This window comes from Sorex fumeus, unplaced genomic scaffold (genome assembly GCF_029834395.1).
Source record: "Sorex fumeus unplaced genomic scaffold, SorFum_2.1 ptg000003l, whole genome shotgun sequence".
Taxonomy (NCBI): Eukaryota; Metazoa; Chordata; class Mammalia; order Eulipotyphla; family Soricidae; genus Sorex; species Sorex fumeus.
The window spans coordinates 40002332-40030010 of NW_026606060.1; the positions used below are offsets into that span (position 1 = coordinate 40002332).

The window sequence follows — 27679 nt, forward strand, 5'->3', positions numbered from 1 at the left end:
TTATCTCTAAAGAGATCAAAATCAACAGTTAATCTCGGACCCGCACATGGCTGAACAGACTGGGGTAAATTGAAGGGGGGCAGATTGACCTGTGCCTGTTCAAGCAGAGACCCCAGCAGTCACTTGCTTCCACAATCCAAGATCACAGTCAACCCCTGGCCTGACTCCACCGTCTCAGGACAGACTTCACCAAGATACAATCTGATGAAAATTCGGGTATGCGGGTTTTGTGACTGAAATCTCCAGAGTTTTCATGGAGTTGGGGTAGATTACTTCTCCCCACTTCCCAATACATGGAAGCACTGGCAGTCACCCCCAAAAACCAACTCCAGCACCACCCTATAAACTCTATTACTGGTGTTGTTTCAGAGACCCATAAATAAATCTTGAAAGAGATCAAAAACCAGAGACAAAGCAGCAAGTCCCGGAAGACACCATAGAGCCAGAGATCCCTCTAGGCCCCATACTGAACCAATTTCATTGGGGCACCCCAGATGAAGCAGGTGCACTCTCCCCATCTATGGATTAGTGCCCCATAGAAATGTCTCTGGAACCCAACCATTTACAATCTAGGATTCCAGAAGTGTGCAGCCATGGCACCCTTGATATTCAAAATGAGCAATGGACAGTAAATGATCTAGCATTTGCCCCTGGTAGGCAAACTTGAATGGTGATGGGAAAACTCGAGCAAAAGATAATGCCCAAAAATAGAGAGAGAATATTGGGGAAACTGCCTGCCATGGAGGCAGAGTGGGGACTGGGATGGGGGAGGACATACTGGGGACTCTGGTGGTGGAAAGTGTGCACTGGATGGGTGTTCAATCATTGTACAGCTGAATCTCAAACACGGAAGTTTTGTAACTATCTCACAGTGATTCAAAATAATAATAATAATGATAATAATATTTAAGAATATAGTGACTACATCTATGATAGGGTGTTTGCCTTGCACGCAGCCAACATGGCCAACCCGAGTTCGATTCCTCCGCCCCTCTCGGAGAGCCCGGCAAGCTACCGAGAGTATTCGATATGCCAGACACAGTAACAACAAAGTCTCCAATGGAGACGTTACTGGGCCCGCTCGAGAAAATCAATTGTACAGAAGAACAAATTAAAAGTTACTAGTAAATCCAGCACTGATAGTCACTGTTTTACTTTGATAACTGTCCCATGACTTTCTAAAACTTTTAAAAATTTTCTAAAATATACTTATACATGTTTATATAAATTTCCATTTTATTAATATAGACCAACAAAATAGCACAGCAGTAGGGCATTTGTCTTGCGTGCAGTGACTTCCCGGCCGAGCCAGGTTCGATTCCTCTGCCCCTCTCAGAGAGCCTGGCAAGCTACCGAGAGAGTATTCATTATAGACCACTTATAGTCAAATGGTCTATTTTGATTATAAGTCAAAATTTTAGATTAAATTTTAGATTAAATTCTTACTAAATTCTCACATTTAATTAATTCATGTATTAATTATGATCTTTAAAGCTATGATTATTACCTTAGGATAGTATACTAAAAGTGAGTCTAAGTATTTAAACAATGAATAAAACTGACTTGTTCTTATACACTATTTCTAGTCCTCCCAGTGTTAATAAAATACAGACAAATTTTTATTCTTGAGATAGAATACATGGTTCTCTTCTGGTTCCAAGTAGTTTGCATATCTGAGACACGGCAAGCCTAGCTACTGAAAACAGGCTTGGAAGTCTAGCTCCCCTTCCCAATTATCAGCAATGGATGGGATAGGCAACAATTCAACAATTAAGAGAAAATATTTCAAGTGGACTTGACATTAAACATGGATTTGACATTTCTAATCTATGGGAGGAATACAATATTAGAAAGCCCAATCCGAGTCACATACAAGTTGAGCTCTATCAAAACTAAAGTTGATGTTTTTATTTCCATCTGATGCCTACAATTACTACTCAAACTGCTAAATGAGTTTTGAACTCAGGGAGAAATTAAGGCAAATAAGCAAATTTATTACAAGATGATATAAAACGAGGTAGTACTTTTATACACAGGCAAATAATTTATCTTACAAAGCACTAGAATATGACACAAAAGTGCATCAGATTCCCCTACCTGCTGTTTATCTTGTAATGCATTTTGGGCAGTGTCCAAATGATTTTGAAGATCTGCTCTTTGCGCAGTTTTTGCTGCTTCCGCTGATAATAATAATTCAGTTTTGGCTTTAATCTGCAACAAAGTTTACAGGTAAAGTAATAACATACTTAGTTCTACATTTCACCTTTCTTTTAAAAAATCTTTTTTATTTACTGAGATTCTTTGTACTATAATGCTTCTGTGACTAATTATCTTTTTTAATTAAGTTCTTTTAAAAAATAAACTAAGAATTAAGACACTATGAAAATTATGCATATGATAATCCCCCATGGAAGAATGAGTAGGGTAAAAGAGTCCTAATAAATGTTTAGATAAATGAAGAAAAGATGTACTTACATGACACCAAAATATTTTCTTTCTTTGCTAAGAAAGAAAGGATACCTTTCTTGATGAAAATAGGATTATATTTTCAAAGGGGGGGGGTATATGAAATTTATCTATTCTAATAATAGTAAGTAATTATGCAAAGAAATTCCAAAAATAATAAGAATTCCAGAATTCTAATTCAAATCAAAGAAATTAAGTTAATTCAGTTATTCCTCTGTTATTCTCATTTGAAAGGTTTTAATTCTGATGCTTATAAAAAGTCAAAATATAACACATTAGAAATAAGGGACTTTTAAAAAGACTAAATAAAATAAACCTTTACTATCAAAAGTGTTTAAATAGGTTTTGCACTAGCATGAAACATACAAAAAGATAAACGTATTTTAAACCAAATAATCTTAAGAAAAGGAACTTTTTTTAACTGGTTGATGAATAAAAAAGAAATCAAAGGTTCAACTATGGGGTAATTTAAAACAAAAGGAATATTCAGAGAATCTCAAGTATTTTAATTTTTTATATTAAAAAGGCTACAATTAACTATACATATCTACACAGAATAAAAAGAGAAAAGTAAATGAATCTATACTTTTAATAGTGTCTAATAAATCTATGGTAACTGGTACCTACAGTGTTTCATCTAAATAATTGTTTTAATTATAAACTATTTAATCCATGGTGATTACTCATGATTTTAAAAACAGATAGTTTCAACAAATTTGGTCTTTTCAAAGTCATGCTAAAATGTGAAAAAATTTTAGAGGTTGAAGTACTAATCTCATTTGTTTTACCTTCATCTAAAAATGCTTCTGATCAAAGAAAAATAATATAGCTATTCATATAACCAGTCTCTCTGCCAGCCTCATTGTTATAGTAAGTTTAGACATGGCAGTAAAGTTCAATAGCATTGTTGCAACTTCTGCATTACAGAATTTGAATAAGAACAGTAAAGAGACCAATCAATGCAAGCTATAAAGTTTGAACATAATTTACCTTGACATTATCATGATAAGGTCAAACCAGAGGAATGCTAACAGCCTAAAAGCCAGGATCAAAAATGTGTGTTCCAAATCTGAAGAATCACATAAAATGGGTAGACTACAGTCTTAGCTTGCACATTCACACTCTGGCACTACATGTTTCCCCAGACACAACAGGAACACCCCCCAAATACTAAGCTGAGTGTAGCCCCAAAAGAAAAACAACACGAAAATCACAAACACACTCCAGGAGGGGAAATTACCGTAAGTACCTTCATTTGATGTTTATAAAGAAAACTGGTAACAGGTAATTCTCTTTGGCTTACTATTTCAAGCTGACACCCTAATAACACTCATTAAAGCATTAGAAGTTGTTAACAGCCTTAACTCTTAAAAGAAAATCATAGATCCAATCAAAGAAGTTATTTTTTATAAAAAGCTTAGAAAACAGCCTTTTTTCACCCCCAGGGCAGTGACTCGAACCCAGGACTTGGCTTTTCCTGAGAAGGCGCCCCAGGCATCCTCTAGGACCCTGGGATGCTCTCCATCCCTGAGCCTCTTCCTGTTCGTCCCCAACGCTGTGCCTGGTCTTTCTCCAACCCCAGGTAAGTGATTCAAACCCAGGACTTAGCCGCAGGTAGTTTTTCTATATCGAACAATTTTGTATTACATCTCAGTCTCCATACCTCCACAAGAACATGAAGAAACAATGCAAATCCTCACCATGAGGGGAGAACAATGAAAAGAGTCCAGAAGCCTCAGTAGGTGCTACTAACCTAAGGAACCCCTCTGAGAAAAAATTCAGATATGAAGTAATGAAGATGTTCAATGAACTCAATGAAAACAGTGAGACAGATATCCAAGTAAATTAAAGGACATGAGAGAAACAATCAAGAAATTACGGGAAGAAATGAGAGCAGAACTTGGAAAGCTATGCACAGAAATGTCACAAATCAAAAATTTTGTAGATGAAATAAAAAATCAGTCTATGCCCTCAAGAGTAGAATGACCACAGCTGAAGACAGAATCAGTGAGCTAGAAGATCAGCTGCATCAAGCCTACAGGCAACAACAAAAAATGGCAAGGATCTCAAAATAGCTCTAGAACGAATCAGAGTCCTAGGAGACAATTCCAAGAGGAACAACATTAGGATCATTAGAGTACCAGAAGGCCAGGGAAACAATCTCAATGAAAAAGCCACGGTTGAACAAATCATTGCTGAAAAGTTCCCAAAACTGGATGATGCAGCCATTCAGATTCAAGGAGCCCGAAGGGTGCCAGCTAAAAGAGACCCTAACAAATACACTCCAAGACATATTATAGTTAGAGTCATGGATACCACCGATAGAGATACAATACTGCAAGCAGCAAGGTCAAAGAAGGAAATCACATACAAAGGAGCACCCTTTATTCACAGCAGACCTATCAGAGGAAAACCTCCAAGCCCAAAAGCAATGGTGGGATATAGTGAAAAAAATCACTGAAATGAATTCTTGACCAAGAATACTCTATCCAGCTATAAACTCTCACTTATACTCGAAGGAACGGTACACATTTTCTGGATAAACAGCAGTTCAGGAACTTCAGAGACTCAAAAACCAAACCTAAAAGAAGGGCTAAAGGGGGTGCTATAAGACAAGACAAACCCTACAACCACAACAAATCCTTACAGAAAGATGGCACAAAACCCCATAACAATAATCTTTCTCAACGTCAATGGTCTAAATTCACCAATTAAGAGACACAGAGTGGCAAAACGGATTCAGAGACAGAATCCAACATTCTGTTGCTTACAAGAAACTCATCTGAACAGCCAGATTAAACATCGCCTCAAAGTTAAAGGATGGAAAACAATCCTGCAAGCAAGCAGCTCCATCAAAAAAGCTGGGGTGGCCACATTAGTAACCAACAACATAAATTTCAGGTTGAAGAAGATTAGAAGGGACAGTGGAGGCCATTTTCTATTCATCAAGGGATACATACAACAGAAAGAAATCACACTCTTAAATGTATACGCACCTAATGAAGGAACAGCTAAATATTTAAAAACAACTGCTAAAAGATTTTAAGGAGGGCATTGCTAGCAATACAATAGTAGCCGGAGACTTCAACATCGCCTTATCACCTCTGGATAGATCAACAAGAACAAAATTCAGCAAGGAAACATTGGCTTTGAAGGAAGAAACAGAAGAGAGAGGGCTTATTGACCTATACAGGGCTTTACAGCCAAAAACGTAAAAAGACACATTCTTCTCCAGTGCACACGAAACATTTTCCAAAACAGACCAAGTGCTAGTCCACAAAACATACCTCAACAGAATCAGGAAGATAGACATAGTATCAACAATCTTTTCAGACCACGATGCACTGAGAGTAGACGTGAATCACACATAGACAAGGAGAACCAAATCAAATACCTGGAAATTAAACAACTCAATGTTGAACAACAAGTGGGTCAGGAAGGAAGTCAAAGACGAAATCAAAAGATACCTGGAAAAAAATGAGAATGAAGACACAAGCTACCAGAACCTACGGCAGGCAGCTAATGCCATGTCAAGGAGAAAATTTATAGCTCTGCAAACATTTCTCAGGAAGGAAGAAATGGTGCACATAACCAACTTTACTACACACCTCAAGATCTTAGAAAAGGATCAACAGAAAGAGCCCAAATTGGGCAGAAGGTAAGATATCATAAAACTTAGAGCAGAAATCAATGACATGGAAACCAAAAGAAACAATGTGAAAGATCAATGAAACCAATAGCTGGTTCTTCGAGAAAATAAACAAGATAGATAAACCACTAGCAAGACTCACAAAGAAAGAGAGAGAGAAAAAACCCTAATAAACTGAATCAGAAATGAGAAGGGGAATACCACAACAGAAACCACAGAAATTCGAAAGATCATCAGCATCAGAGACCACTTTGAAACAAGAGAACCTAGAAGAAATAGATAAATTCCTGGATTCCTATAATCTCCCAAGGCTGAACCAAAGATATAGAGTACTTGAATAGTCCTATTAACATCAAGGAAATTGAAACTGTAATCAAAAGTCTTCCCAAAAACAAAAGCCCAGGTTCTGATGGATTCACTAGCGAATTTTTCCAAACATTTAAAGAGGACCTATTGCCAGTTCTTCTCAAGATTTTCCATGAAATTGAAGAAACAGAAACTCTCCCAAACAGTTTCTTTGAAGCCCATATCTCTAATACCAAAAGGAAACAAAGATACCACAAGAAAAGAAAACTACAGGCCAATATCCCTGATGAATACAGATATGAAGATTCTCAACAAAATAATAGCAAATAGAATTCAACAACTTATCAAAAAGATCATACACCATGACCAAGAGGGATTCATCCCGGGGATGCAAGGATGGTGACTATCTTAAACTAAGAAGCTTCTGCACTACCAAAGAAACAGTGACCAAAATACAAAGACAGTCTACAGAATGGGAAAGGATATTCGCCCAATACACATCTGACAACGGGTTGATATCAAGGATATACAATGTACTGGTTGACCCCCACAAGAAGAAAACATCCAACCCCATCAAAAAAGGGGATGGTGAAATGAACAGAAACTTTCTCAAAGAAGAAATCTGAATGGCAAAAAGGCACATGCGAAAATGCTCTACATCACTAATCATCAGGGAGATGCAGATCAAAATAACAATGAGATATCCTCTCACATCACAGAGACTGGCCCACATCCAAAAAAAAAAGCAACTGGTGTTGGTGCGGATGTGGCGGGAAAGGGACCCTCCTTCACTGCTGGTGGGAATGTTGATGGTTCAGCCCTTTTGGAAAACAGTATGGTGGATTCTCAAAAAATTAGAAATTGAGTTCCCATTTGACCCAGCAATACCACATCTGGGAGTATATCCCAGAGAGGCAAAAAAGTACAATCGAAATACATCTGCATTTCTATGTTCATTGCTGCACTGTTCACAACAGCCAAAATCTGGAAAAAACCCGAGTGTCTCAGAGCAGATGACTGGTTACGGAAACTTTGGTACATCATAGTACACAATGGAGTACTATGTAGCTGTTAGAAAAGATGAAATCATGAAATTTACATCAAGTGGTATTACATGGAAAGTATCATGCTAAGCGAAATGAGTCAGAAAGAGAGGGACAAAGACTGCATTCATCTGGGGAATATAAAGTAACAAAATAGGAGACTGACACCCAAGAATAGTCAGGATAAGTACCAGGAGGTTCACACTCATGGCAGCTGCACATGATAGGGGGAAAGGCAGCTCAGATAGAGAAGGGAGCACCAAATAAAGGGTGTTGGGAGGATCCTCCCAAGACGGGAGAAGCATGCTGAAAGTAGACTATAGACCGAACATGACTGCCACTGAATGCCTTTTTTTGCAAACCACAGCACCCAAAAGGAGAGAGAGAACAAAAAGGAATGCCCTGCCACAGAGGCAGTGTGGGTCGGTGGGATTGGGGAGTGGGAGGGATACTGGGATCAGTGGTGGTGAAAAATGGGCACTGGTGGAGGGATGGGTACTCGATCATTGTATAACTGAAACCCAAGCACAAATACTTGTAAGTTCACAGCTGTACCTCATGGTGTTTCACTAATAATAATTTAAAAAAATAAAGCTTAGGAAACTGGAAAATTGAAAACATTTTCAGGAACTTCTGAAAAATAAGACTTTACTATAAAGGTTATAAAGCAATGATCATAATTTTTTAATTGATCTTATTATAAGAATTAGTTTTCAAATAAATAGCAGTGGCAGGGTGACCATTCTGGACAAAGAAGGCACCTGTGATGCAAAAAAAATCAAAGACTACCCTATTTATTCATTCATTCATACTCCCTTCCTCCAATCTCTTTTTTCCCCCTCCCTCTCTTAAATTATACACCACACACTGAGCTCTCACATAACTCATCTAACTTATTACTCTATACTTTAAAAAAAACTGTATTCTCTTTTGGAACTTCTAATAAGTACATCAGTTATATTTATTTTATACTTTTTGTCATAGAATTTTCTTCACAAAATAAGATGAAGGTAGAAATGTTCTATAACTTCTTTAGAACAAGAATTTAATGATGAGAAGGAAAGTTGCCCTTAATAAGGGAGTAACAAATGTTCAGAGGCAATAGAAAACAAAAACTGGTCTGTGGCAGGAAGCCTGAGGGCAGGGAGGAGAAGGAACACTGGGACAATGATGGAGGCAAGTGAACGCTCTGGTGGAGGATGTGGTGCTAGAATGTTGTATGCATTAAATCCTACCATTAACCATTTTGTAAACCATGGGGTTTAAAATTTAAAAGAAAAAGTCCTAATTCCCACTTCATGATTAAACTCACTCAACTGAACAAGACTGATATACTGAACTCTAAAATAAATAAGATAACAGAATACAGCCATATGAAAGATATTTTGAAAATAAATCCTATAGGGTCAGAGAGATAATTCAATGTGGATGAAGTATTTGCCCTGCATGCTGAGGACTTAAGTTACATCCCCAGCACCACATGGTACTCTAAGGAAGTAGGGTCAAGTCAGCAACAAAAAGATGTGGCAAGGCTACGGCAAGTTGAGTGGCCTTGAGCCGGCACATGTGTTGATGAGCAATCTTCGGTGAGCATTACATTCAGAATATGCACAGGCACCAAATGGATGAGTGAGACTTTGGCAAGTGTTCATATGAACACTACAACTAAAGTACAGTATCCCAGCAAGCCAAAACAAGGGTGTGTGACCCGCAGTCATTGTTCTAGCAGTAACAACTGATAGGAAACTTTTATATGAAATGTATGAAGATTTTAAAAAGCTGTAAAATGTCCTCCCCACCCCAACGAGACCCCAAGTCATCACCCACGAACGGTCTGTCTCCTGATCAAGCTGCTTAACGGCCTTGATCCCAGACTCAGAAACAAATCTCGAAACCCAGCAGCTTTTGGCAGAAATGCATCTGGACCCCACAGTAGGTTACTGTCGTCGGGCCACCCCAGCAGGGAAAGGGTGTTGTCCATCCGCCTGCTCCCCCTTGGCGGCTCAGTGGCCGTCAACTTCCAGAGGCCATTGGATAGTCAGGTCTGGGCCCACAGTGATGAGACATTTTGGGCCTCACAGGATGGGGGTGGAGCCGTGCCTGTCCTCCCCACCCCAACGAGACCCCAAGTCATCGCCCACGAACGGCCTCTCTGGCTCCTGATCAAGCTGCTTAATGGCCATGATCCCAGAGACTCAGAAACAAATCTCGAAACCCAGCGGCTTTTGGCAGAAATACGTCCAGACCCCGCAGTAGGTTACTGTCGCCAAGCCACCCCAGAGGGGAAAGGGTGCTATCCCTCCGCCTGCTTCCTCCTGGCAGCTCGGTGGCCGTCATCCTCCAGAGGCCATTGGACAGTCAGGCTTGGGCCCGCAGTGACGAAACTTGTTGGGCCTCACGGGATGGGGGTGGAGCCGGGCCTGTCCTCCCCACCCCAACGAGGCCCCAAGTCATCACCCATGAACGGCCTCTCTGGGTCCTGATCAAGCTGCTTAACAGCCTTGATCCCAGAGACTTAGAAACAAATCTCAAAACCCAGCGGCTTTTGGCAGAAATCCCTCCAGATTTAAGTGTTAAAATTTCGAAATTTCAAAATCACACGGCCCTACTGCAGCCACACGACATCATATGTTATTCATAACCAGCAATAGAACACAAATTGTCTACTGTTGCCTTTTCAGCAGATCTGAGTGCTGGGGTAAAATCTCAAATAATAATGGTGGGTCTGGTGTCGAAATATTGAAAGTGATCAAAGTAGAGAGAGAGTAATGTGGAAATCATCTGCCCCACAGGTAGTGGGAGGGTGAGGGATGGGGGTATACTGGGATTTTCGGGGGTGGAGAATGGGCACTGGTGAAGGTATGGGTGTTTCACTGTATGACCGAGACTTAGACCCAAAAGCTTTGTAACTGCTCTCATGGTGATTCAATAAATAAAATTATAAAAAATGAAAAAAAAAGGTGGAGTTCATGCACAATTCAATCAGCTAATCAGTGGCTGAATAAATAGCAGTACTCCTACATAAAAATAAATAAATAAATAAATAAATAAAAAGCTGAAAAATATTTAACATGGAAATTTTATCTAAAATCAGACTGATCTGAAACTCAAAAATAACAAGTATTTCATGATAGCAAAGAAAAGAGAAAAGCTTTCAGGAATTAGCTTATTAGAACAGGATGGAGCAGATAGGTAAGCAAGAAAGTTTAGCCAACTATTAGAAACAATCTCTATTATTATTTTTGATTCTATTAATAAGAAGAGGGAGGTAGCAGAAGTGAGACAAAAGAAAAAGGAGAATTATGGAGAACTTAAACATTTAATGGTATGAAACTGGTGCTTCTTGATGAAAACTGATGTTCATTTGCATATTTCCAAATTACCTGTATTTCAAGCTGGGAGACCTTCTCTTTGCTCTCATTCAGCTGACTGCTTAATTCATTGGAACTAGTTTCCAGGGAAAGGACACGGTCTTGTGCTGCTCTCAGATGTGCCTTCTGCTCCTGCACCTGGTCATGTAAATTTTCCTGGGCTTGTTTATGGCTTTCTGATTGATTTTTCAGCTTCTCCATTAGTTGAGTTACCTACCAAACAAACAAGACTAATTATAAAGGTCACAAATGATATAATCAGAACAAAGAAATTATGATTTAAACACCATGAAAATCAAAGTTAACAGATATTATCTCAAATTTTTTACAAAAAAAACTTTTTATATCTTCCCAAAATTAAATATATGATAGCACAGCGGGTAGGGCGTTTGCCTTGCATGCAGCCGACCTGGGTTCGATTTCTCCACACCTCTCAGAGAGCCCAGCAAGCTACCAAGAGTATCCCGCCCTCACAACAAAGCCTGGCAAGCTATCTGTGACATATTCAATATGCCAAAAACAGTAACGACAAGTATCACAGTGGAGAAATTACTGGTGTCCACTCAAGCAAACCTAAACTATAGGAAATAATATCAAATTTACAGACTTTAATTGTATACCATCCCTACTGAGTTATGACTTATAAGCTTTATTGAGATAAAATTCACCCATAAAAAGTAGAAACCCGTGACTGAGATCTCCAAGCCCACCTGGATCAGGTCTAGGCTTCCTCCTCCCAGGTCCCTAGTTTTCCAGTAGCTTAGAAGTCACACCCACAAACTGCCCCCAGCACTGTGTAATCTCATCATCGGCCAAGACCCACAGACTATAAACTAAAGCTTCCGGAAGAGAACACTGCAGAATGTCCTGACCCCACACCTGGCTGTCTTCACTGGGGCACCTTGGAGGGGGGCAGGTTGAGTTTCCTTCCCTGCCCCAAGCAGAACCCTGAGAGCCGAAAACCTCCAGAACCCAACCTCCGGCATGCACAAGGCCACTCTTCACACAGAGAAGTCTCACCCAAGAGGGGACAAGACTCACCAAGACGGGATGAACTTCACCCAAGAGCGGACCAGCACAAAAACCGAGGTATGAGGGAACCTGTGACTGAGATCCCCAAGCCTGCTTGGATGGGGACTGGGCTTCCTCCCCCAAGGTCCCAAGTTTTCCAGAAGCTTGGCAGTCATACCCACAAACTGCCCCCAGTGCCATGTAATCTCATCAATGGACAAGACCCAGAGACTATAAACTAAAGCAGAAGAGAACGACACAGAATTTCTTGGACATTATATTCTGTCTATAACAAGTAATACAAAACAAATCATCTAGCAGTGCTTTTCAGCAGATTTGAGTGGTAGAGTGACTGGCGTCAAAATATCGAATGTAACCAAAGTAGAAAGAGATTATGGGAGAAATTATCTGCCACACAGGCAGGGGTAGGGTTGGAATGAGTGGGGGAGGGGAAATACTGGGAATTTTGGTAGCAGAAAATGTGCACTAGTGAAGGGAAGTGTTTGATGATTGTATGACTGAAGCTTAAACATGAAAGCTTCGTAACTGTATCTCACGGTGAATCAAAAAAGGGGTGAGGGAAATAATAATAAAATAATAAAATTAATTAAACATTCTGAACTAAAAAAAAGTGATGTGGAGTGCATGAGCTGGAGCAATAGCACAGTGGATAGAATATTTGCTTTGCACGTGGCCGACCCATATTGGATTCCTTCATCCGTCTCAGAGAGCCTGTCAAGCTACCAAGAGTATCCCGCCCACACAGCAGAGGCTAGCAAGCTCCCCGTGGCGTATTCGATATGCCAAAAAAAATAACAAGTCTCACAATAGAGACATTACTGGTGCCTGCTCAAGCAAATCGATGAACAACAGGAGGACAATACTACAGATAGTGGAGTTCATGCCAAATTCAATCAGCTTAATCAATGGCTGAATAAATGGCAGTACTCTTACAATATAAAAAAAAATTCACCCCTAGATTATTCAACTTGTTAAACACTCATCAAACTATTACCATAACAACACAGAAATTGTAATGACCACAGAAACTTTATTCAGGCCCCTCTACAGTCAGTACCCTCCATTCATTTTTAATACCAGACAACTAATTAGTTATCAAAATAGCAAAAATTCTTCATATATTCCGAGTATTTCTTGTTTGGTTGGTTTTTTGCTTTCTTGGGTCATACCCCGCAATGCTCAGGAGTTACCTCTGGCTATGCACTCAGGAATTACTACTGGCAGTGATTGAGGAACATCTGGGATACTGGGGATTGAACTCAGGTTGGCCGTGTGCAAGGCAAATGCCCTACCCATTGTACTATTGCTCCAGCCTCTATTCTGAATATTTCTTAATTATCAGATATAAGTGCATCAATTTTTTTTCCAGCCTGGGTCTTTGCTTTCATTTCTGTATTGTAAAATGTACATGTCATTCTTCTGATATTTCTCTAGCGTATTGAACTAGGAATATGTTCCACTTTTTGAATTCTGGGTTTACGTACTAATCAATGATACTGTCAATTTAGTGACTAAAGCACTGATTTCTTCCCCCAGCTTTCTGTTCTTCATTTTCAACAGTTTCAATTAACTTGTCTAAATATACACCAATATTATTTTCTATCTCATTAAATAATCTGATAAAATTTTATTTAGATTATTTTACCTCTTAAATTTCTCTTTCCATTACTTCTCTAGTCCTTTTGTGTCCTTAAGTATATTTTAAAAAGATTAAATTTAAATATATTGTTTTAAATATATTTTAAGATGCATAGATTTAGGATTGTATCATTTCTCATTTAAGGGTCTATTTCATTGAATGCCTTTTCTTTTGCTTATTGCTCACATTTTCTGTTTTTTCAGAAGCTTAATAATTTCTCTTTCCTCTATTTTCTTTTCCATGTTTTTTTTTTTGTTTGTTTGTTTTACATTCTGAATACCAAACTCAAGGTCTAACAAATCTAACACAAGAACTCTAGAAATATTTTTAGCTGCATCTAGAAATTTTTTTCTATACTTATGATGGGCTGGAGCAATAGCACAGCGGGTAGGGCATTTGCCTTGCACACAGCCAACATGGCCGACCCGAGTTCGATTCCTCTGCCCCTCTCGGAGAGCCTGGCAAGCTACCCGTGACGTATTCAATATGCCAAACACAGTAACAACAAGTCTCACAAAGGAGACGTTACTGGGCCCGCTAGAGCAAATCAATGAACAACGGGAGGACCGTGGACCGTGGACTTATGATGGTTTTTGATTCAGTTACACTCCTTGAAAGACTACTGAGCATTATGCCAGGAGGCAGTTATATAGTAGTGGTTCAGCTGGTTCCTTTAGGAGCTTCCTTATATGTTTTGCCCGGGCAGTTTGCCTGGGCAGTAGACAGTTCAGATTTACTCCTAAATCATGACATTTCTTGGGTTTCTACTCAATGTACCAAGAATCTAATTATGTCTTTTCTCTCTTACTATCAAGACCACCAATATGTACCAATCCCGTGAGGTCAGGTAATTTTTCTGCCTATTGGCCCTGATTCATGGTCTGGCCTCCTAGACTCCTACCCTATGATGCATTAAGTCAAAGGCTCAACTGAATCCCTATACTGAGTTCTGAGTTTTTGCCCTCAACTATTTTCTCCTCTATGGTAACTGCCCTGCAAATCAGAGCTATCATAATCAATCTGAGTGCCAATCTTTCATTCCTCAGTTCAGTGAGATAATAGTGCTTTCTTTTCCTTCCCCCAACCTACACCAAAGCCTAGAAAGTTATTCAAAGTCAAAAGTTGTGAAAGTGGTCAAAGGCTCACTTCATTCTTCTCTGTCAGGGAGCAAAGTCCTACACTGCTGTTATACAATGTCTGGAAATGGTGACTGCACAATATTTTGTCTACTTTCTAATTGTTTATGGTGGAATTGGTAATGTCACTGTCCTCCCGTTGTTCATCGATTTGCTCGAGCGGGCCCAGTAACGTCCCCATTGTGACAATTGTTACTGTGTTTGGCATATCGAATATGTCATGGGTAGCTTGCCAAGCTTTGCCGTGCGGGCGAGATCCTCTCGGTAGCTTGCTGGGCTCTCCGAGAGGAGCAGAGGAATCGAACTCGGGTCACCATGCTGGCGCTTGCAAGGCAAACGTCCTATCTGCTGTGCTATCGCTCCAAACTAGAATAGGTAATAGGAATTATTTCAACATACGAGAAGCAGAACTGTGTAGACTTATTTTAACTTACTCTTCTTTCATTGATGTATAATTAACATAAAATTACATTTGTTCCAGAAAGAAAACAGAAAGATTCAATGATTATATATATTGCACAATGATAACCACACTTGGTCTAGTTGACATTTACCTCTGCACAGGTATACATTTTTTTCCTGGTGATTACTTTGAAAAACTACTTTCTTAATTTATTCCTTTAAAAAGTGGATAGGCTTTCTTTATTCCTTTTATATAGTAAACAATGGTAAGTTATAGTCAAACCACAACTAAAAAATAATCTAAAGAATTGTACATGAAACTGTTAACCATGATTCACTTTTGGGGGGAGATGAGGTGTCTTCAAAGCAGTGGTCAGAGGGTCTAGGGAGCATTCCTGATAATACTGAACCAACTGAATCAGACAGCTCAATGCTCAGGCCCAGCAGTGGTGATGGCCACCTGTATTACAATCAGAAGTGCCCGGGGGGGGGGGGGGGGGGGGGCTGGGAGTAGGGAGAGGACCTCTAGAGCTGCATACCAGCAGTAAATAGGGGCCGTGTTAAACTAGGGTTTAAACTTGGGATGATCAATATGTCAGGTATGTGTCCTGACACTGAGGCAAATCCATGACGCAAAGTTTGAGAGGGGAAATTTCCCAATGTAAATTAAGTGATATGACTGCTGCTACTTTGTTTCAGTATTTTCTCTTCATATAATTTATTCTACTATCAGAAAATTCTTCCCCTCAAAATATTATCCATTCTTTACAGTTTGAATATGTATTAACCTAAATACTTTAAATTTATTTTAAACAACTACAAATAAATTTTGAAACAATATGGCAACTTATTAAAATTAGTATTAGCTATGTTATTCCAAAACACACAAATTAATCAAAGTGTAAGTAGCCACTAAGTCTACAAGTTATCAATAAATTTTAGCAACTAATACTTGAATGTTTTTATCTTTTTTCTAAATGTCACAAAATGCCACAAGACAAGTATGTAGTATTAATAACATCATTGTTCTTCAAATGAATTAACAAGGTAAAATTATTTGCTCACAGTCACATAAGTAGTAAGTTACAACCTGAGATGTGAACTGTGGTTTCCTTGGCAAATATTTCTTAACTTACATTTAGAACAACAACAATTCATGTACTTCAAAGGTAAATTATATGGTATTTGGGAAAATGCATACTATTTGAAAAATAATAAAAAGAACAAATACTTTAAATAAAGCACCTAAAGAAAAGTAAACTGAGCAATACAGTACATCTGACAAGCTCACCTGTTCCTGTAATGTATGGTTTTTCTCTTGTAACTGGTTGAGAACAGCAGTTTCTCCTTCACCAGCCTGAATTTTTGCATAAAGGTCTTCTCTTTCCTTTTCTAATAAGGAAGTATTTTCTTTACTCTTCTGTAACAAAGCTTCAAGATTCTGTATCTTTTGATCCTTATCACCAATTTGACGTAGTACTTGTTCCAAATCATTCTGTAAAGAATTGAAAACTACTACCTTAAGAATCAACTTGAAAAGCTATTCTTCAAACATAAAATGATTAACAAGTTTTATACTTCAGACTTAAGTATTAAAATTTTTAATCAATATTGCATTTTAAGACAATTAGAACTGTATGCTTATATATAGATTGTTGAAAATTAACTAGAATTTATCAACAGAAAAAAACTACAATTAATCACTTTCTTATTCTAACACAAACCTCACTAACACTACTTCTTATATAACCCATTTCAGATACATGAGACTCCTCATTATTCTTTAATCACATCAAGCAAATGCCCATCTGAGAGGCTTCATAATAATTGTTTCTTCTGTGTGAAAAACTTACCCCAGAAAGTCACAAGGCTCATCCCATATTCAAATATCTATTCATAGTTGACATAAATACTTTGTTAGGCATTCTTTTCAAATGTCATTTCATAACTGGATGTATCCTGATCATTATATATAATAAAACTATACCCTTTTCTATACTCCATCAGATACATTTTTCTTCTATAGCACTTATCTTCTAATACACTAAACATTTTTCCTTTTTTGTTGGTGGTGGTGCTTAGGAGTAACCCCTGGCAGTGCTCAGGAAGTACATTTAGTGCCAGAGATAGAACCAGGGTCAGCTGATATGCCTTACTTCCTATACTATCACTCTGGTCCATAAGCATCTAACTTTTATTCCTCATAGTTGTCTACTTCCTTTCACCTACACTAAATTATGTGCTGCATGAAGGTGAAAAGTTTTGTTTGTTTTATTCCCTAATTAATGAAAGCATACATACTCCAAGACAGTGGTTGAATGAAGAGAAAATTAAACGACTGCATTCTAACTCCCATACACTCATGAAAGCTAATGGGAATCTTATCAAAATACTGAGATAACTCTTCTTTTGCTTTATCAAGGGTATGAATGTTACACCAAACAGTGCAATAATCCACCTCCACAACAATGTCTATTAACATTCTGGAACTGTCCAATCCACACTCTATGCTTTTTCCTCAGCCATTTAGTTAAGAAAGTCTTTAACTTTAAACAAGGTCCTAATCAACCCTTCTCCAAATCTCACCATAGCCTACATACCACCATACTGAAATAAAGCCAGAAACCACCGCAAATTTAAAAAAACATTTTATAGTTTTGGGCTTTGTTTTGCTTCGGGGGCAGTGCCAGGGATAAACTCAGGGATACACACACACACACACACACACACACACACACACACACACACGACAAGTGCTCTTACACAAAGTCACATCTCCAATCCATAACATTAAAGTACTTTGTATTATTTTTCAAACATGTTTCTCATACCTCTGAATTTAAATCACAAAAGAGTGAAAAGCAATATAACCTCTCTGGCTTTCAAGGCTTTCAAGCTCTGTTCCTGTGACTAATATACATTCTATGACTCTTCTGGAACTACAGTTCAAGTCCTAAGTTTTTCTCCATAACAATCATCTATTTCCATGTCATAACTGAATTATGGTTCTTCTTTTCAAAATGTTTATATCCTATCTACCTTTCCTCATATGTAGATCTATTCCTCTGGGAAAGCTAAAGTAGTTGAAACTTTTCCGGTTTCTCAACATAACTTTCTCTCATGTAAAAGCTTCATGTTAGACTGGGGCATATGTCAATCCCTTATCCTACCCTCTACTCTGCATTGCTTTCTATAAATCCCTACCTCATTCACTGAAGACTTGAGACCTGATTTAGTCTTTCAATCCCAATTTCTGCCAATTTCCTGGGAAATACAAAATACATAAAGTATTAACATATTGAATCAACATTCATACCATCCTAATTCCTAGACCCTTACCCTTACCCAAAACACAGTTTAATCACTCATCAGGAGGATCACCTAGAATTGTTCCAGAGGGAAAAAACTACTCTACCCAGTGCCCAGCTTCCTGACATCTTCCAATTTGGATATGACTTCATTTCCACTGTTCTCAGTCAGAGACATTTATTTCAATTTTCAATGAGCTATTTTCTCTTTATGAATTCCAGACATGGATATTAACTAACCTTAAATATTCTTTCAAGTATATTCTCCATTTTCTTTTACCATTCCCCCCTAAAAAGGCCAATCCTAGTCTGATTCTGCATTTTTCTTTTTTTATATCTATATTTCTAAGTCCCATTAAATCAAAACCATAATCTCCATAAACTGGTGTCACTATTCATTTCTAGATTTCAATTTCTATTACATACTCATAATCATCTTAGTTAGAATATTTTCACTTGAATGAGGTTGTTACCACCAACATTCCCTTCAATAACTACTTGAAAAACATCAAATATTCTCTCAAATTCTTGTCTGCCACCCCCAACCATTACTATCTCTAACTTTACTTTTTAAAAGGAGTGGGATTTTTTCTATCTCCTTAGTTATAAAGTTGCATATACCCATGCATATATATGTTTATATATAAGCCTGCTTGCGTTGGGACTGGGGCCTCCTCCACCCAGATCCCACATCTTCCAGTATGCAGGCGTTACACCCACCAACTGCCCCCAGCACCATGTAATCCCATCAACGGCCAAGACCCAGAGACTATAAAACCCTGCTCCCAGAAGCGTGCGGCTGTGAATCTAGTTCGTACTCTGGAGAACCTGGCAGGCTACCAAAAGTATCCTGCCCACACAGCAGAGTCTGGCAAACTCCCCGTGGAGTATTCAATATGCCATTAACCAGTCACAATGATGGGTCTCATTCTCCTGACCCTGAAAGAGCCTCAAATGTGGCACTTTTTAAAACCTCAGGGCTAGGATGAAGGAGACGTTACTGGGGCCTGCTCGAGGCAATTGATGAACAACAGGATGACAGTGATACAGTGATAGAGTGAAGACCAAATTTACTACCATCCATTCAGTGGCACATAGCTTTTTAAGTGATACCTTATTTCTTCAATTACCTCTTCTCTAATATTTTCAATTATTTTCTCACATTACATTAATTCTAACATAATCGGGTATTTCTGTCAAAAACACTTCCAACATCAAATTTTAATCTCTAAATTACACAGTAAACTTTAGGGGGGAGCAGACTGAGATTAAGCCCAGTTCAACCCGTGACACAGATGGTTCCCAGAAGCCCCACTGGATCTGATACCTGAGGAAAGCCAGGAGTTGCCCCAAACATCACCAATTACAGCCAAAAAGACCTCCAGGTTAATTTATAACTAGCTTCAATGCTCTCACCCTTGTAGTTTCTCTTTAAAGTATAATCCTTAGTATCACCCTCTGAGCAACCCAGAACTACTCAACCTTTGCAAGTCAAATTGTCACTTTTAGGAAGCATTCTATTACTGGTCTTTTTCTGAGCCTACTTGGATTATGTAAGTGTCCCCTCTTTGCTACCATGATAATTTTATATATACATATAAATCTAGAACTATACTCATTATATCTCTTTAACTATATATTTTAAATATTTTTGCCTAGTCTCTTTGTTGCTCTTTTTCTTCTTGCTCACCATAAGATGAGAATTTAATTAATGGAAAGTTTGAAATAAGGCACTAAATCAACTCACCCCTTACTTTGTAACCTCAGTTTGAGAAACAATTTACACTTAAGAAAATGAAAACATGCTTTAGCCAAAAACCACATGTCTTTTATGCTTTAGATCTGCGTTTGATCTCCAGCTCCAGCAGGGGGAATAGATTTTTCGGTTTCTAATGATTGTAAAATGTTCACTTTTTACAGGGGAAAAAAAAACTAAGGAGGTAAGAGGCTGTGATTTTCATCTTCAACTGAGTGAGAAATTTTTAATTCTGAGAAATATATTAGAAAGTCCACGGGGACAGGATTGGGGGGTTCGAAAATGGAGACAATGGTGGAGGGAATTTCACACATGTGAAAAAATTGGTGTTGGAATATTGAATGCCTAACAAATATACTATGAACAACTTTGTAAATTCTGGTGTTTAAATAAAGGGGGAGGGGTAGAAAGTCCACAGACTTGCTTTAGACCTAGTCAAATTCTTTTCTTTTTTTAATTTTTTTATTTACAAGTTGGTTCACAATATTTGATTACAGCTAATAATCAAACACCAAACCCACCACCATTATACCTTCGCACTACCAAACTGGGGATATTTCCATCCCAAGCCCCAATTCCTGTCCCAAGGCACAACCAAAATAATATATTTTATATTGTCTGTTATGGAAAACTGCTGAAAATGCTACAAAATTACCCAGAGAGGAGAAAGCATGAAGATTTTTCTATTTTGGCAGGGACCATTAAGACATTCTTTAGAATATCACTAACAGGTTGTTAAAGGTTGAGTGATGTGAGCTTTCATCTATATATAATATATATATATAAAACTATATATATGCATATAATTATATACATACATATATATATGGGCTGGAGCGATAGCACAGCGGGTAGGGCATTTGCCTTGCACGCAGCCAACATGGCTGACCTGACTTCGATTCCTCCTCCCCTCTCGGAGAGCCCGGCAAGCTACCGAGAGTATCTTGCCCGCACAGCAGGGCCTGGCAAGCTACCCATGACGTATTCAATATGCCAAACACAGTAACAAGTCTCACGAAGGAGACGTTACTGGGCCTGCTTGAGCAAATCGATGAACAACGGGAGGACTGTGACCGTGATATATATATATATATATATATATATATATATATATATATATACACACACACACACACACACACACACATATATTCCCCTCTATGATTTGTTGCCTACTGTTTGAACCCCATCAAATTCAAATGTGCTGTGGTACTTATGGAGAATGAGTAGAGAGTGTCTTATGATGTGTCACACGGTCTAGGAATATGGTCACTCGTACGTGAGGCTTGGCCGAAGCATGTGGGGAACAGCCTTGAGCACTCTCACCCACCCCCCTCTAGGGTACCCCAAGTGAAACAGACTGGTGCAGAGTCTGGTGGCATGGCTATGGCGGGCATCATGTTGCTTCCTTCTGGGAGAAAAAGCCATGTGATCTGGATGGTGGCCACTGAAGAGATTATCTGGCGCCAGCAGGAGGTGGCATATGTGCGTGACCCCTGGGTCACTGGAGATGGGGGGGGGGGCAACGACAATGAATGGGGAATGGGCAGAAAATCTCCACTCCCAGTCCCGTTGAGCCCAGAGTCCAGGACCTATGCCAAATTCTATACCTCGGTTACCATCTATTTCTTTGCTACTTCTTAAATCTCTGGAATTATTTATATTCATTTTTTTCCCAATGTATCTCTTCCCATTTATTCTTAAAACTTAACTAACAGGCCTTAATTCCTGGTATGCCCAAATTGTTCCCAGAAGGGCTAGAGCTATAGTACAATGGGAGGGGTGCTTATCTTGCATATACCCAACCTGGGTTCAATCTCCAACATCGCATATGGTTCCCTGAGCACCACCAGGACAAGGAGTAATTCCTGAGTGTAGAGCCATGAGTAACCCCTGAGCATCACCAACTAGGTGTGGCCCACAAATGAAATAAAAAAAAACCACCAAAAACAGATTGTTCTAAGCAACATCATCTGTGGCCTTCATTTTGCCAAACTGCCAAATAGGATTCCCATCTTCTCGGTCTTTATTTTACTTGGCTGCACCATCCTCCAGAATACCCAATCCAAAATCTTTAGATTCAATTTTTACTCCTCTTTCAGTACTCTACACGTCAATCAATATTAAATCAGCCACTTTTACCTTTCAACTAGGTCTACAACCTGATCACTCACTAAATACTACCTGCATTTATTTACATATAAGTCCAAGGCATTCCAGTGTCATCTGAATTATTCTAGTCTCCAAATTTGTTTCTACTCATGTGCCTCTGCAGCTAGAGAAGTTGTAAGTTAGATCTTTGCATTCCTTTGCTCAGTGATTTCTCATCTTCTCATGCTAAACAAATTCCTTAAAATTACCTGAGACTCAATGATCCCCAATAATTTCTCTGAGTATGTCTTTTTAAAATTCTTATCACTCATCAGTCCAGCCTCTGGCTTCCTTATGTTCCTTAGACAAGTCCTTATACAGTGTAGCTTCTGTCTCGAGAACTCTTAAGGTACTGAAGCTTTTCTCTCTAATATCAAGGCTCACACTCTCCTTTTGCTTTTCATCATCTCAGTGAAACCTTCCCTAGCATCCCTATCCAAAGCAACAGTCAACCTCAAGCTCTGGATACAGTTCTTAACCTTGCCCATTTCCTCATCTGCTTAGCACTTATTGCCATCTAACACACTATTTTGCTGATTCGCCTCCCCTGTTGTTTGCCTCCTTCAATAAGCTATAGGAAAGGAGATACTTTTGTCTTTTGTCTGCACAGTCATTTCCATAAATCACTTCCTTGACCAAGAGTAGGCACAAAGACATTTACTCACTAGCTGAATGGAAAAAAAAAGGCAAAAAAATTAAAATATCTGAATCTCTCTCCATCTGACTCCCATGTCACTTTTCAAACACAGAACAGATAAGAATATCATTTAGTGCCAATATTCTTTCTGTTACACACCACTAAATTGCCATTTCCTAATAGGCAAGAACTATGTGTACTATTAACATTTTTATTCTCCCTTGACTGTATAGCATAGCACACAGTCTTGGTAATTACACACACTACTGACATCTTTATTCTCACTTGACTATATAAAATAGCATGCAGGACTTGGTAAGATATGAATTGATGAAAAGAACAAAGGAAGAAACAAATGTCAAAGTCAATTTCATTTCACACATTTTGAGCACTCTCCCACACCATAACAAAACTTTAATTTTTTTTCAATATTCTAAACTATGCTATACAATCTGTATGAATGTAGCTCAACTTTTACATTTTCTATACCTAACCCAATGTTGGCATGATAGTTTTGAAGAAAGGAAAGATGTAATTTATAACACTAAACTCCACTGTAGCAAATGAAAAATGTTAATTTTTCCTGAGTTAATAAACCAGAAATTCCTATTTACACATTGTAGCTTTTTAAATAAGGTATCCTATTAAATATGCATAATTTTATAGATTTTATTTAAAATAAAAATTAAAAATCTAAATATTTCAAATTTACTTATAGTAAAAAAAGTATTATCTACATACTAAAAATTATCAAACTGCTTCACAATCAAGTATTTTACTGACCTCATTTTATCACAGCAGAAGAGAGATAATTAAATTTTGAGGAAAAAGCTAAAAATTCATGTAATGTTACCTGTGCTTCTCGAAGTTTTGCTGTGGTACTTTGCTGAAGACCCTGTTGCTCTTGATGCTGCTGCTTTGTTTTCTCTAACTGATGCTGTAATTCGGTGAAATGTGTTACTTTTTCCTTCAACTTAAAAAAAAAAAGGTAAATTGTTAATTTTAACAATGTATGTGCCTAAAAGAAGTCATTCATAAATATCTGACATTACTTTAAACCTTAACAGAATGTTAAATTCAAACAACATGTAATGTTAACTTTATAAACAACATGTTATCTCCTATGGGAGAAACTGTAAGAAGAAACTCATTCTAAAAAGAATACAGTGTGGGGCAGAAGTAATAGTGCAATGGGTAGGGTGCTTGCCTTGCACATCATGGCCCACTCGATTTCAATTTCTGGCACCAAGGAGTAATCCCTGAACACAGAGCCAGGAGTAAATCCTGAGCACCATTGGGCATGGCCTTTCTCCCATCAAAAACAGAATGCACTTCAGTGCTGGCAATGCGGCTCAGTAGAGCACATGCCTCACATGTTCTGAGGTCCTGGGTTTTATCCCCAGCACCGTAACACCATTCAAAACAAAAACAAACAAACAAAAAACAATGTTTTTAATCCATAATACATTTAGCTCATTATTTTTTTCTATAATATAATCAAGAAAACATGGAACTAAAGTATCAACATAGATATTTTTTCCAATCATGACTGCTTATTATAATTAATTTTACTAGTAGAAAATAATAGAACAACTAATCTTGAAAAGAACATGATGCTGCTAACTCTCCCCAAGCAAACTTGTCTGGGCTGGAAACTGGGGGGCCTTCAGGACATGGGGGTAGGTGAATTTTCCTTTCTGCATGAAGATGCAGAACCCGCAGCCACACCTGATGCACTCCCACATAGAAAGAACCCATCTCCTTAACTGAAGCTCATCAAGCTGTCAAGCCACCAAATCATTCCAACTCCATAACTCCTGGAACACACAGCTTCACACAGGGCCACATGACATCTCAAAATTTCATAGTACTATCAGTCCAGTAGGACCACAGCAAATCTGATGGAAAATCTGTGTAGATTACCAAGCTCAATGAGTGAAAACACTAACATAGAAGATTCAATTAGCCCAAACCATTCCAATAAATCCTCAAAGACTTTAGTAACACCATTGTGAGATATGATGATGATCACAAATTTACTTTTATTAATCTAGTTTTTGATAACTCCATTTTCCTTCGTATTCTGACAAGCAATATCAAGTAAATTTGTTTGTGCCTGCTAAGTGTTCTGGCTTAAGTGGTGGGCAGAAAACTAGGGACACTACTGGAGAAAAGGTCACAATAGTGGTGCGACTGGTTTTGGAACATGAGATACCTGAAACAACTGTATTATGAACAACTTGGTAAATTAGTGTTTAAATAAATAAATAGGATAATCTGCACATCTAAATTTGGTGTCTAAAAGGAAAAAATATGTGTAGTGCTACTGAAAAGCTAAAGGTTTTAGTTAACTCACAATGTTACTTTCATTCTAATAAATTATACAATTTAATGAAAATGTTTACATTAAATAATAGTTTTACCATTTTTAACTACCACATCTATAATTGGTTTGAAGCGATAGCACTGGGGGTAAGACATTTGCCTTACACACAACGAACCTGAGTTCAATTTCTCCGCCCCTCTTGGAGAGACCGGAAAGCTACCGAGAGTATCTTGTCACACAGCAAAGCCTGGCAAGCTACCCATGTTGTATTCAATATGCCAAAAACAGTAACAGCAAGTCTCATAATTTGTTGTTAGACGTTACTGCTGCCCACTCGAGCAAAATGATGAACAAGAGGACAGTGACAGTGACATCTATAATTAGAATAGCATTCAATCTTATGCTTATTTTTTTCAGACTAAAATTTCTTAAAACACAAACTCAAAGTTTAAATGGACTAATCACATGTCATTAATGACCTTCACAAAGTGTTCATTTTTCACTATGACATTAAGAAGTAGCTTCCGAGGTCAGAAACTTCTTTAATAGCCTGACAGTGGTTCATTCTTGAATTCTTCCTACCTCAAGCAGAAAAGGTAATATGGACATTTTGTTGACCCTTTGTGGATCACAATCCTAACAAAATGACTTATTAAAGTTAATCCACAGAATATTTTCACTGGTCAAAATAAATGCTACAATTTAAAGTTAAAAAGGAAAACCCCATTAAAACTCTTCACAATTAAAAGGCTGGGCTATAACAATACTTAAAATTTCTCAAATTTCTCAAGAAATTTGGTATTATAAATTCATCTGAAATCCTAGATTACCTGTTCTTCTGAACGAGAAAGCTTGAGTTGAAGATCAGCTACTTGCTGTTCTTTATCCATAAGCTTTTCACTGGAAAGCTGTCTCTGTTCTTTCAGTCGACCATGAGCTTCTCCTAATTGGCGCTCTGTCTCCAAAAGCTTGTTATGTAACTTTAAAGAAGAAAATATTAAAAGGTATATATACTTGTATTAATATATGCAAAGAGATCACGACTATCACTACCACCATCTACTTTTCAAACATGTTTCACTTTTCACCAAAATATATATTAATTTTTATGACCTTTTGGAGGAACCTAATTCCTTGTCAAGTAATTTAACTCCAACTGAATTTTAATCACATAAATTATGATAAAGCACATAAAATTGTAACTAAATTCACAGTCTGTAGGGAAGGAATGACATTATGTTCTCTCTTAAAATATATAGTAGAGGGGGCTGGAGCAATAGCACAGCGGGTAGGGCGTTTGCCTTGCACGTGGCCAACCCAGGTTCAATTCCTAGCATCCCATATGATCCCCTGAGCACCGCCAGGGGTGATTCCTGAGTGCAGAACCAAGAGTAACCCCTGTGCATCGCCAAGTATGACCCAAAAAGAAAAAAAAAATATATATATATATATAGTAGGGGACCTGGGAGAGGGCTAAAAGGCCTGAAGCATATGCTTTGCATACAGTGACCCGAGTTCCATCTTAAGCACACTATGACTCAGCCCTAGAACCGCTGGGTACAGTGCTAGTGGCCTGAACATCATGGGGCCCAAGTACTGAACTGTAAAGCCACACTAGGCAGACCAAGTTGATCAATTGAGGCAGCCCAGGGACTCCAGAGGTCTGCTGGTGACATTAAAAATATATATATGTAAATGAGTGCATATTTATATATACACAGAAATGCTGATATAAATATAATGAACCAAAGGTTTTTATCTGGATAAATACTGTAATCATTTAAGAAACTTAAAATAATAAAATGATACTTAAAAATTGAAACACTCAAACTACATTCATATTTATTCCACTGTATGTTTTTTAATGTTAGTGATTTTTCCTATTTTTTCATAATTATGATCCACCAAAACTGATTTCTTATGCTTGGGTACTAAATAAAGCACAAAGTATTCCAAATTCATTCTGAATAAAAATAATTCAGTATTAGGTGACAATTCATTAACTTCAAGTTTGCTATGCAGTGAAAACTAAAAAGTAAATCTTTCCTGGAGCTAAGGACAATCTCTTTCTCAAATTCTTCATTATTTCTATCAAAAATAATAATTTCCCTTGAGAGTGCACATTTCTTTTAATAAATAAGAAAAAAATAATACTGATTTCAGAATTACTACCCCAATAGTAGTTGGGGATAGTTAGTAAAACAAGAGTTAGAAAAGTTATAGAGATATAGATGCCTATATGGAGTTTAACTAAGGAAGTAAAGGACCTGTACAAAGAAAACCTCTTGACCTTTAAAATGTGAATTTTTCTGGAAATCTGCTTTACTTTCGCATATTAGAATTGGGCCTGATTCTTTTAGTGAGGAAGTTTGTCTAGTTATTACAGTGTTATAGATATAAACTCCATCTATATCTATATAGATATAGATATTAGGCAAGGTTTACACACAAATAATT

General features: G+C 37.9%; 1 protein-coding gene across 2 annotated transcripts in view; it reads right to left on the minus strand.

Moving 5' to 3' along the window:
* Positions 1-27679, minus strand: part of EEA1 (early endosome antigen 1) — a 143128-nt gene that overhangs the window by 39342 nt on the left and 76107 nt on the right. For both annotated transcript variants that reach the window (XM_056115465.1, XM_056115456.1), the window contains 5 exons: positions 26053-26202; positions 23750-23869; positions 16336-16539; positions 10848-11048; positions 2098-2211 (listed from right to left, as the gene is read on the minus strand). In XM_056115465.1, coding sequence (XP_055971440.1) covers positions 2098-2211; positions 10848-11048; positions 16336-16539; positions 23750-23869; positions 26053-26202 — 789 coding nt within the window. The remainder of the gene's footprint in view (positions 1-2097; positions 2212-10847; positions 11049-16335; positions 16540-23749; positions 23870-26052; positions 26203-27679) is intronic.